Consider the following 13,052-nt stretch of genomic DNA (forward strand, 5'->3'; position numbering starts at 1 on the left):
TTTGGTTTGTCCCTATCCTGCTGTTCTTTCCTCTATAAAGCAGTACAGTCAAACCACAGTTGTCGAACGCAATCGGTTCCAAAAGCACATTTGGCTTCCAAAATGTTTTGACAACCGAGGCGCGGCTTCCAATTGGTTGCAGGAGCTTCCTGCACTCAAGTGGAAGCTGCGTCAGACGTTTGGATTCTGAAAAATGTTCGAAAACCGGAGCATTTCCTTTTGGGTTTTCGGCGTTTGGGAGCCGAAACATTCCAAAATGGAGGCGTTTGGGATCTGAGGTTTGACTGTAGTTGGTTAGCTGTTTCTCTGGTCTTTTATGACATAGAGGAGCTCTTCGGTGGGCAGCAAGGCATCCACCTTTGCTTTACCTGTTCCTTAGGAAATGGAAGCATTGCTCATGGCCAGCACGACCCCTGGTGATATTCCTTTCTTTGAGTGTAGCAATGAGGTCTACATGAAAGCAGCTCTCCCAAACACTGAGGATGTGGAAGATGCATGGAGCAATAATACCTGTTTCTCCTTCTGTCAGTCCTCAAAACCCTAGGTCTTCATTTTTTGATATTTGACATAAGAGACTCTTGTTGCCTCTTTTTACATATTCCAATTAAGAATGTTGTCCTGTCCACAAGTGGAGAATTGAGCTACCCTTCATCCTTCCTTGCAGTAGCTTGAATCATAAATCTGAATAATGGCTGGGCAACCTTTATCTTGTCTAGGGCAGGGTTCCCCAAACTTGGGTCTCTGTTGGACTACAAATCCCATCATCCCTAGCTAGCAGGACCAGTTGTCAGGGATGATGAGAACTGTAGTCCAAAAACAGCTGGAGACCCCAAGTTTGGGAAACCCTGGTCTAGGCAACATTTTGCTCAGGGGCAATTTGCCCAGGCTTCAAGCAGTGGGTGGAGCCAAGGCTCAGTGTGGGGAGGGCCACCCATTCCCCCCTCCCTCTTTGCCTTTTCTTCCGTGCCCAGAGGACTACTGGGGGAAGGGGCTTATTGCTGCTGACCTGAGCATGTGGAGATGACTTTTGAAATAGGCCAATAACTACAGGTTACCCACCCCTGCTGTAAATAAATGTAACAGCAGAATAGCTATCCTTAGGAGACAGGTCCCTGTTGTCCTCACTGTATTACATAATCCTCTGGTTTATATAGTTGTGTTTTTAAGCGGCAGTATCTATAGATCCCTTAGTCCTCATCCCTAGATCCAGTTGAGATTCCTGCATGGCAGGGGGATGGACTGGATGACCCTTGGGGGATCCCTTCCAACTCTACAGTTCTATGATTCTGTGATCCCCAAACAAAATTAAGCCTGATTCCACTTGACTACGCTTGTCTGTTTACCCCATCACCTTGACCTCTCCTCCCCTATTGGGATTTAGATAGAAAGATGCTTGGAGCAGTAGCCTGTCTTTTGATACACTACATCATCAAGGGCCATGTCTGGCAGTGGCACAATATAAATAATGATAGAGGGAGAACTGGGTTGGCACTTCTCTAACTCTGTCTCCACGAAATTAATTAACTCTGCAGCATGGCATGGCAAAGGAGCACTGGCAGTAGAACTCCGTATTGTTACTATTTGTTAGCTTTCTTCCCCACCCAGGGCAGGTGGTGGCAATGTGAAAATGCAATATTAAATCCAGTTAAAATGATTTACCATCAGAGGAGTAGGGTGGGTCCTAAGGGACTTCCAAGCAGCAGTTCTTCAACGTCCTGAAGAGCATTTTGCCCCTCTCCATGCCTAATCGAAGCAGAATAAACTATGTAGATGTGATTGTTTTTGCATAATTCACATAGCTTTTGTAAATCAGGCTTCTTGGTACAGGATCTGGACTATTTATTTAATAGGAAGTATACAAGGCTCCTTGCACAGTGCTTCTTTTTGTGTATGTATACAAGCAAAGGCTGGTGGGGTAAGTGGCAGGTGCCGTCTGGCATGTATACTCAAGTATACAGTGGTACCTCGCTTTTCGAGCATCTCGGAAGCTGAACATTTCGGTTTTTGAACGCCCCAAACCCAGAAGTACAGTGGTACCTTGGTTCTTGAACTTAATCCATTCCGGGAGTCTGTTTGACTCCCGAAACCGTTCGAAAACCAAGGCGTGGCTTCTGATTGGCTGCAGGAGCTTTCTGCACTCAAGCAGAAGCCGCGTCGGACATTTGGCTGTCGAAAAACATTTGCAAACCGGAACACTTATTTCCGGGTTTGTGGTGTTTGGGAGCTGATTTGTTTGACAACTAAGCTGTGCGAGAACCAAGCTACCACAGTAATTGCTTCTGTTTTTGAACATGTCTTGGAAGTTGAATGGCTTCCGCTGCGTTTTTTTCAATTTTCCCCATTGACTTTGCCGACCGCCCTTTGTGCCTTGGTTGTTGAACATTTTGGAAGTCGAACGGTCTTCCAGAGCAGATTACGTTCGACAACCGAGGTATCACTGTATTGTGAAATGCATGCTCCATTTGCACTATTACTTCTTAGCAATACATGAAATATTGAGTAGGAAGAAGGAAACTACTCCCCCCCCCATTTTTATTGTCCTCACTTTCTTGCGGGGGCTTCTGTAGGTTTGGAGGGGCACACTGGCTCGCCTGCGCTACAAGAGAACCCGAGCTGCCCTCAAGATCATAAAGTGCTACCGCCGATACAAAGTGAAGTCGTATATCTGCGAGGTCGCCCAGCGATTTAACAACGTCAAGTCTATGAAAGGCTACGGCAAGCATGTGAGATGGCCCACCCCACCCAAAGTGCTGCGGCGGTTTGAAGAGGCTCTGCAGGCAATCTATCACAGGTAGGAATCGAATGCAGTCTGTTTCTTGTGCTACGGAGGAACAGGAACATTACCTGATACTGCCAGGTACAGTGTAACCTCAAAAGCCGCACACCTTGTAACCCAATCGTTTTGGCTCCCGAACAGTCGGAAAACCAGAAGTGATTGTTCTAGTTTTCAAACGTTTTTTGGCAGCTGAATGTCTGGTGTGGCTTCTGATTGGCTGCAGGAAGCTCCTGCAGCCAATCGGAAGCCGCGCCTTGATTCTCGAACGGTTCTGGGAGTCGAATGGAATCCCGGAACGCATTCTGTTCGAAAACCAAGGTACGACTGTATTGTATTTGAAAAAGTTGCAAGCACCATTTAAGGATGTGGCGGCCGCAGAACAAAGCCAGACTGTGGTTATTTTTAGTTATGCCAATCAATTGGTGATTGGGATTGCAGAATTGTTTGTTTGAAAATGCTGATAACTATTTAATTGGGCAATCGTATATTCCAATCCCTGTGCAATTGCTTCTGGTTTGTTTGGTTTTTTTCCAGGTGGAGGGCGCACGAACTCATCAAGAGCATTCCCCCCAAGGATGTGCCTCAGATCAGGGCAAAGGTGGCAGCAGTGGAAGTGCTGAAGGGCCACCGAAGTGATATGGGGATCCAAAGAGCCTGGCAGGGCAACTACATTGCATTGGTAAGTATAGTAGAACACACAAAATGTCAGTCATTGCGTTCTGTGATACCACAAAGATAAAAAGTAGATAACCAAGGCCCATGCTATCAATTCTTTACTCCTTGCAGAAGTAGCCTTTTCCTCTTAAACTCCGATCCTTGTCCCTTTTTCCTCTAATTCAAGCCCTAATTGATTTTTTCTTAGTCAGTGAACAACAACAACAACAAAAAACTATTACAGAACTCTGTCAGATCTCACCCTGCAAACCAGTCCACTGTGTCTAGTCTTTAAAGAAAGTGAGGTATATTAAAAACAAAGTAGGCAAGCTAGCTGTATACAAATCTTCAGAATTTATTCTAGTGTGAAAATTGGAAATGGAAGGTGTGGTTATTTTAAACACGTGGTTCCAGACGATTTCCTATATTGGTTGCCTGTAGACACCAAGGCCTCCTTTGAAATATGTAGGTGCTTTTCTCAACTATGGTTATAACTAGAAGAAGGGCTTTCACTTCTCAGTCAGAGGATGGAATCAATGAATGAGCCCCAAATGAAGTTAAACTTCTGTTGAGAATACCCTTGTAAAAAATGCTACCAAAGACTGAATTAAACAGATAGAAGTTCTGCCCCAACACACGTTTGAAATAATTCAGCATCATGCAGATGGGGTGATCCCACAAAAACTTGTAATACATCAGTTAGTCTTTAACGTGTCACAAAACTACCATAGCTACCCCTCTGGAAGTCGTTACATCACCAAAAGCTCTTGGTCGTGCAGTTGTGAAATAAAAATGGATAGCTCCTCTGGTAACTGGTTAAGCAACAGGAAGCAGAGAATATGAGTAAATGAGCAGTTCTTGCAACGGGTGGTAGAAAACAGTGAGGTCTAAGGATCCGTGCTTACATAACTTGTTAATAAATGTACAGGGAAATGGTCAGATATACAGAAGCATATAAAGTGGTGCATATTGGGGCAAAAATCCTAGCTTCAAATAGTAGCATAGCCACCCAACCTCACCCCACTTACCATTCCCCCTTCCCCCTCTTCCCCCCTCTTTTCTTCCTAACAAACAAAACTGTTCTATCCTGTTTGCCCTTTGCTTAAACCAATTCATGAACCAAGAACTTATACATTGACCACTAATAATGAACCACATGTTGTAGATATCACTTCACATTTATTATGTTATTTTTGTGATTGTGCTAGTCCCGAGGGTTACCCAAGAGGCGAAGTCCTAGTCCGGTCCGTGGTTCGTAGGTTCAGGGTAGAGACAGTCCAAAGTAGCCGAAGCTGGGAGCAGGGCAGGGCGTCAGGTGAGGTCAGGATCAGGTACGTAGGTTGGGAAGGTCAGGAGCGCAGGCAGGGAAAACAAGGCAGGAAAGCAAGGCAGGTCGAAGGCAGGAACACTGGCAGGGTCTAGCAACCAACAGTGTTGCTCCTGCAACCTGTTGTCTTGTTCTCACAGTGGCAAGCCTATGGGAAACAAGCAGGGCCAGATTGCAACAATGAACACTTTCCCCACTTGTGATCCCCCAAAGCTGTTATTCAGGAGGACACTTTATTTCAGGCTTCCTCAACCTCGGCCCTCCAGGTGTTTTTGGCCTACAACTCCCATGACCCCTAGCTAGCAGGACCAGTGGTCAGGGATGCTGGCAATTGCAATCTCAAAACATTTGGAGGACTGAGGTTGAGGAAGCCTGCTTTATTTGTTGCCTTGTTCAGAAAACCTAGGGAATTCAACTCCATAATTAAAAGACTGATGTCTTTCTCTTACCTGAGGAGTTCTAACATATCCTGCTCTAACATAGTCTCTGTTTAAGAACTGCAACCTTTGGAATCAAGGAGGTGCTGGGCTTGGAATGCTGTCTTTGTGGTGAAGGATAGCAATTGCGGTGTTGTTACAAATGTATATTTGAGACTTCTATAGCTGGCTGACCTGGAATGGTACAGATGCTGCTGCCCTTGCTTTAATGATGAAGACAAATTACCTGCTTGTCTCCCCGTTTGCTCCTTTAGAATCCAGATAACCCTCAGGCTGCAGGCTCATTCGTCCCCATTGCCAATGAGTTGAAACGAAAAGACAAGTTCATGAATGTTCTCTTCTCGTCTCACGTCCGCAAGGTAAGCACAGCAACTGCTGCAGAAGGACGATGAAAGCCTCTGGAAAGTAAGGGGAGGGGAGGGCTTCATCAAGAAGCTTTTACATTGTTGAAGCTCAGGTAAAGGAAATACAAAAAAAAGAAAAAAAATATTTCAAAAAGGGGTACTTCTGATGATGGCATTTAGAGCTAGGAAAGTGAGAAAACGGTCAGCAAAACAGGTGGGGATTTGGGGAATCGAACTTAAAATTTATTGCAAATAAGTTCAAAATGGGTTGAACGTGAATAGAATAAAGAATATATTGGGGCGCTGAATTTGTGTCCATTTTGAGCAGATCCACTTTTGCAATAGTTCTTCAGCTCTGCTGTGTTAAGCAGATGAGCTCAAAGTTACAGGGAGATCTCCTTTGAAATGTAAAGGGCCGATCCATACTAAAAAGCTTCTTCACAGGCACCTTTGTTCTGGTGCAGGCATCGTGTCTTTTTGGTCCTGGGTAACTTGCTTGGGAGAGCTGCTTGATTCCTTGGCCTTTATGTTGCAGAATTTTGCAGGATCCCATTCCTCCAACCCTATGCTTTTAAAACACACTAAACCTGAGAAATCTGGAGTTTTGGGGTGAAACATCACCAGTAAGGTGATGATGTATAGCTCTATGTCCCCATCTGCTTCAGGTGACGTTGCCAAGGTCCTAAATAGATTCTGAATGGGATGGATAATGACCAGTAAATTGAGGTTCAGTCCAGATAAGACCAAAGTATGGCTGATTAATGATACACTTGAGCAAGGAAATCAGATTCAACCTGTTCTACATTGGGGGTGGGGTTGCCCTCCCTCCCAAAGGATCATGTTCTCATCTTTGAAGTGCTTTTAAATCTGGATGATCAAGTTATCTTTTGTGGCCTCTGGCACTTCGTTCAGCAGCTTTGGCTGATTCAGCAGCTGTGGCCAATCCTGGAAAAACATGACCTGTACTCAGTTAAATTTCATGCCCTTAAAGAATCTAGATTGCATTACTAACTGCATTGTGCTCCATGTGATGTTGCTTTTGAAAACGTATCTAGAAACTACAACTGGTGTGAAATGCAAAACCTTGTTTGCCAATTGCCTCATGCCCATGGAAACTTTTCTTTACAAACTAAGCTGACTGCCAGTTAGTTTACAAGCACAATTCAAAATTTCCATTTTGACATTTAAAGCCTTAAATGGCTTAGAGTGATGGTACCTGAAAGCACCAACTCCCACATAAATCTGCTCATCTCATAAGATTCTTATTTGAGGCCCTGCTCTGTGCCCCCACATTTTGAAACAAGGTGTGCGGCAATAAGGAATGAGGCCTTTCTAGTTGTGAAGCCACTCTTCCAGAACACACTTCATTCCTTCACCATTCCCGCTCTATTTTAGAAAGAGATTGAAATCAGTACTGTACTGCTTCCCTCAGTTTTTAATGAGGGATGTTTTTGCTGATGTTTTTACTGCATCATAATTTAAATATATATCCCTTCACTGAGGATGGCACCAATAATAGCCGGCCAGTGCAGACACAATACTGCATGTTCTCCTGACTGAGGTTAGATGAGTAACCCACCTGAGATTTGAATATTCCTTTCCCCTCTTATCTCTTACCATCAAGGTTGTAAATTCCCCCACTTCTCTTTTGGGAATCAACATGGTTAGCACTATATATATATATATATATATATATATATATATATATATATGAATCAGTGTTAACCACATTTAGCTGTCACTCTTAAGTTTAGAGATGTTGTTAGAACCAGATTAGTAAATTCAGGTCTGAGCTAAAAATGGTTAGGGTTGAAATCTGTTTGGATGTAACACTAACCATAGCTGGCTCCAGAAATGGAAGGGAGAAGGACTCACATGCAACAGGAGAGGGCAAATGTATAGGGTACTTCTGATTTTGTAATCATGATCAGCCAGGGTTGTGTTTGCCTTGCACTAGCCTGGCTTGTTGTCTAACCTTGGTTATCATTTAAAATGTGTTGTGAACCCATGGTTTAATTTGCTGAACCGCACCCTACGCCCCCAAATGGCGTAGGAGGATGACCTGCTTCTCCCCTTTTAAGCAAGGAGTCTGGAGAAAACACAAAATTGCCTTAACTGTGGCTTGCTCAGTGCTGATATAACAACATAACCATAGCTTCACATCCCAATTTGGGGCTAATCCTTAACTGTGTGTAGCATTTAATTATGGTTAAGTTCAATGTCTGTATAAGGGCATTTCTTGGGTTTGGTAGTATTTTATTCAGCTTGGGTGTATGTAGAATATAGCAGAGGTCCGTAAAATACTTCCTTGGTTTATTCAGTTGACATTTAGGAAGGGTGTGGATCAGTGCAAATACTGCTGTATAGTAATTACTCCCCCTCCCTGCAAGGTAGAAGAATGATGAGCAAAGGAGAATTCATCTGCTCTCTGTCCTTAAGTGCCTCTAAATCCCTTGCATGTACCTGCTTTGAAGGATGCTTCAATCTGAATTTGTGTTAGGACTGACAAGCTGCATCTTTGTCAGGGAGTTTTCTGGAATGTATTTTCCCTCTCTGTGTTACATAATTTAAATCTCTTTAAATCTTTTCTCACATCCTTCCTGAATTCAGATTTCAAAGCATAATGTAACAAAGCCCTTTACCCTTCGAGTTGCAAAAGATTTGTTTGGTTCTGATTTGTTTAAACTCTAATGAAAACGTACTTGCCAAACAGAAAGGTTTTTGTGATTGGCGATATAGATCCTTATTGATAATGGGATCCCTCCACAGATGTGAGTACAAAAATGTGTGTTCACAAGATGCACATCTCCAGATTTTGCCTCCAGGAAGCAATAATGCTGTGCTTTGAGTACATTGTGCAGATCTGTATTGGCTATGCAATTATTATTTTTGCTCTGTTTGCATTCTTTATTTTTTCAAACTGTGTTTTTGCAGGAAAGGATAAATAAATGAAGCAACTGGGCTACATCAGGGAGAAATAGAAAGCCTGTATAGGGCACAGAAAGTTTCCTTCCCACACCCAGCCTAAAGACTAAGACAAATATGGCATCTTTCCCCAACCTTTCTACCACCAGCAGCACTCTGAGAAATCATTGCTCTGCCCCTGTACACATGTGAACTGTTATGTGGCCGTAAAACTTTACCTTTGCTTTGAAAAGAGAATTTAATTAATTAATTAATTAATTAAAAAATTAAATTTATTAATTTTATTAATTAAAAATCAATTGCACTGGCTTGCTGTTTGCTTCTGAATCCTAAACAGTTTGACACTAAATTACTTGGTGGACCACTGGCACCCATATGAGACTGCTTCAAGCCCCAAGATCAGTCACAGAGGTCTTGCTCACAGACCCACCAGTAGTATACAGTCAGGCTGGTGGAAATATGAGACAGGGCCTTTATTGTGATGGCAGCTTACCTTAGGAATTCCCTCCCACAAAAGGTGCATTTGGCCTCATCACTGCTTTCTCTCAGGCAGGCCATAAAAATGTTTCTTTTCCATCAGCCTTTGGTTAGGTAGCTTGTGTGGGTTTTAAACTTGCTTTTATCATTGTTAGTACAGTCGTACCTTGGATCCCACACGCCTTGCGACTTGAATGCCTTGGCTCCCGAACGCCGCAAACCCGTAAGTGAGTGTTCCAGTTTGTGAACATTCTTTGGAACCTGAACGTCTGATGTGGCTTCTAACGGAAGCTCCTGCAGCCAACCAGAAGCTGCACCTTGGTTTCCAAACGTTTTGGAAGTTGAACAGATTCCGTTAGATAACCAGGGTACGACTGTACTGTGGTATCCACTGGCGCAGGTTGGCTGGGTGTTATATGCTTGTTTTGTTTTTATGCTGCTCTATTCACTTTTAGATGCTAAAAATGTATCGTTGGTGTTTGACTCTAGTGGTTGGATTGGTAATGCTGTTTTATTGTGTTTTGTCATCATTATTTGTGAGCCACTTTAAAAGGGCTTCAGTTTTTAGAAGCAGCGTAAAAATCACTTAAATAATAATAATAATAATAATAATTAATAATAAAAAGAGCGGCCACAAGCAAAATCTGGCCTTCAATCCCGAAATCACAAGGCTCTTTTTCACTCTTACCCAGGCACTCCCAACTTTGGCCCTCCAGATGTTTTGGACTACAATTCCCATCATCCCTGACCACTGGTCCTGTTAGCTAGGGATCAAGGGAGTTGTAGGCCAAAACATCTGGAGGGCCGCAGTTTGGGGATGCCTGCTTTTACCTCTAACTCTTCATTTCCATTTCAGTCTCCGTTGCTCTGCATAAGCATGTCTTCTTTCGACTGCTATTGTTCTCCTCACTCTTTCTTTTAATGCATTTGGCTATGCTGCTTCCTATGGTATGTTGATAACAGCCCGCTTTTTCACATCAGTCCCACAGCCTTTCCCTAACAGCCAAAGCCAAGTGTTTTTTGCACTGTCTGCTCAGTTCCCCTTCTTCACCCCCCCCCCTTTCTTCATCCCTGTCAGGTTTTGTCCTTGCCCTTTACATTTGTCCTCTCCATTTAACAAACAATAACTTCACACTCTGCAAACATGTAAAGAGGAAAAGGCAGGCACAGATTCCTCACACTCACAGCGAGCACCTGCTGTTCAGCCGCTGATTGGGGGTTCCTGGTGTATGTCCCTGCATGTTTTTAAAGGATGTATCTCTGCTTTTCCCATTTCCTACATTGGTATGTTGGGGAAACACTGGTGTCACTACTTATTGCGGCTAAAAGTGTGAAGCACCACTGAAACAGCAGTGATGGTGTTAACTGCTTTGTACTGATCAGCATGCAGGGCACACTGTCTCAACACTAAGTAGATGCTTAGTCAAGTGGCCAGGTTAGGGGAATTGCAAAGCAGAAAGCAGGCTGCTTTTCTGCTTACAGACAACAAATGAGAGAGAAGAAGTGATGGCTTTAGAAAGTGGAATATTGGGTGCTTAGGGGAGAATGGATGGGAAATCTCCCCCTGAGAGCATAGGACCAGAGACTGCACTGGAAGAAATTAGAAAGAGAAACACGTGGTTAATTTGAAGCAAAATGAGATAAAAATAAATTAGGAATAGAAAAGGGAATAAAAAAGGAAAGCTGCTGTAGGAAGATGAAGTAAATAAAGAGCAGAAAGAAGTGATGAAACACTGTTGGAAGGAAATGTGCAAATTAAGTGTGAATGGAGAAGGGGATAAGAAATTCAGGAGATGAGTAAAAATACTCTGAGATGCATGGGGACAGGGGAGAAAGCAATAAAATAAAATAAAATATAAATAAATCCTTTTCCATTTAGAGACTCTGGATCAGCATATTCTGCCTAAAATGGAGTGGCTGTCACAATACCTCCAGAATCAAAGTCTACTTAGTTTGAGGAAAGCTTATACAACTCCTTGCCACAAGGAAATCACTAGGCAAAGAATTTAACCATTTCCAAAGAGGGATTAGCTATAATTAGGAAAAGATGTTGGTAATTGCCAGCTGATTGTGCCAAACTCTGCCTCCGTCCGCCACCATTTTGTGACTGGTTCCACCCCTGTAGTGCCACTTTTTGCCAAGTGGGCCTCAGTAATTTTAAGCTTCTCAAGTGAGAAATGGGGTTTGAGAGCCCCTGACATAGAGTATGCTATTATTCTTAATTCTTTGAGTCACCCAGAAAATAATATTGTTGAAAGCCATATAAATGGTTCATTAGTTCATAATAAAGTAAGTAAGTAATTGAAAAATAAAGATACTACTGGCCTGGATGAATAAGAATTCTCTGTCCCACATGAGCTGCTTCTCAAATTTAAAAATTGGCATCCAATGGAACGTATATAAGTATCTGAGTTAACTCATAAATGGCCGACTTTGTGTATCTTTTTTTTACCCTTGATAAATTTTTATTGATATCTTTTGGAAATTACAAAAAGAGAAACTGGAGAAACAATGAGAAAAAAGATTACGGTACATCAAAATATATATAAGAGAAAATTACTTTCACCCCACCCCCACCCCGTGATGACTTTCAGCCTTTCCTATATTGCGCTTTTTGGTTCTTTGTTCTTATGTATACCTGTATTTCTTCCCTTTCCCATATTTATTTGTTTGAGCCTTCACAAATCTGCCAAGAGATCAGCTTTTTCTACAAAACCTGTTACATAATCCTTAAACAGTTTCCAATTTATATTCACTTATTCCTTTAATTTCCCCTATTTTTGTTGCCAAATTGTAATATGATATCATTTTGATTTGCCAATCTTCTTTACTAGGTATTCTATCACTTTTCCAATTTTTCGCTATGAGGCATCTGGCTGCTGCTGTCACGTACATCAATATACAGTGGTGCCCCGCTAGACGAATGCCTCGCAAGACGAAAAACTCGCTAGACAAAGGCATTCGTCTAGCGGGAGGCTGCCCCGCAAGACGAAAAAGTCTATGGGGCTGCCTCGCAAGACGATTTTTTTTCGTCTTTTTTTTTTTGTCTAGCGAAAACCGCGGTTTACATTGCTGCTTCGCTAGACGAAAAAACCGCTAGACGAAAAGATTCGTAGAATGAATTATTTTCATCTAGCGGGGCACCACTGTACCTCTGTCTCTCACTTGGATCTCATCATCTAGCATTCCTGGTAGAAATAATTCTGGGTTTTTCTTAAAATAATATTTGAGCATCTTCTTCAATTCTTTATAAATCATTTCTCAAAATTTCTTAATTTCTTTGCAGTGCCACCAAACATGTATAAATGTACCAATTTCTGTATGGCATCTCCAACACTCATTGTTACTACCTTTGTGTATCTTAACTTGTCGTGTTTGAATAAGTGGTTTTGTAGCCCCTTGAACAACTTAAGGTTTAATCAGATATTCCTGAGATGATGCACTTTTCTAGCACCCTCCTTGTTTTCCAATACTTTCCTCCAGATTCCTGCAAGAACCAGCTGCCCATAATTAGTAACCCATGATTTAGAAACTTTATTTTACGCACTTGCTGGGGGGTTATTTTACCCAACAGACATCATGCCATCTTGCCCTTATGACTGTCAGCTGGTATCAAGAAAGACCTTTGAAAGGAATGCCATACCTTCCTGCACAAGCTGCTTTTTCATACTGTATATGTTTAACCAATCTCTTTACCCAATAAACAGCCACCTTCCAGATCTCTTTCTGGGGAAGTCTCCTATTGAATGTGATGCTTCTCTCTCTTCAAATTGATTAGTTGTCCCGGGTAGAGCTAGCTATAGTAGAATTGCTAGAGGGTGTGACATTAGAGAACCAAGCTAGAATTGTCACATTCTGTACAAAGTTGGCAAGATTTGACAGGTTGAAAGAGTGAATGACATGTGCTTCTAAACGTAACAAGAATATGGGCGAGCAAGCTTCTAGAATCTTGAAAGGTTATTGTCAAGAACATAAAGAACCACCCTTTTATTTATTTCTGATGATGAGGACAGATTTAATTTGTTGCAAAGTGGAAAGAAAAGATCAGCAACTTGGCTCACTTACTGGAGTCCATTTGCTTTGCAGGCGTTTAGTGCAGTTTGGCAGCTCTG

The 13,052-nt window shown here is 42.3% G+C and overlaps 1 protein-coding gene across 1 annotated transcript in view; it reads left to right on the top strand.

The window, feature by feature from the left end:
• Positions 1–13,052, top strand: part of MYO1D (myosin ID) — a 157,577-nt gene that overhangs the window by 75,756 nt on the left and 68,769 nt on the right. The window contains 3 exon segments of the mRNA XM_033170700.1: positions 2,568–2,791; positions 3,311–3,455; positions 5,449–5,553. Coding sequence (XP_033026591.1) covers positions 2,568–2,791; positions 3,311–3,455; positions 5,449–5,553 — 474 coding nt within the window.

This window comes from Lacerta agilis, chromosome 14 (genome assembly GCF_009819535.1).
Source record: "Lacerta agilis isolate rLacAgi1 chromosome 14, rLacAgi1.pri, whole genome shotgun sequence".
Lineage (NCBI taxonomy): Eukaryota > Metazoa > Chordata > Lepidosauria > Squamata > Lacertidae > Lacerta > Lacerta agilis.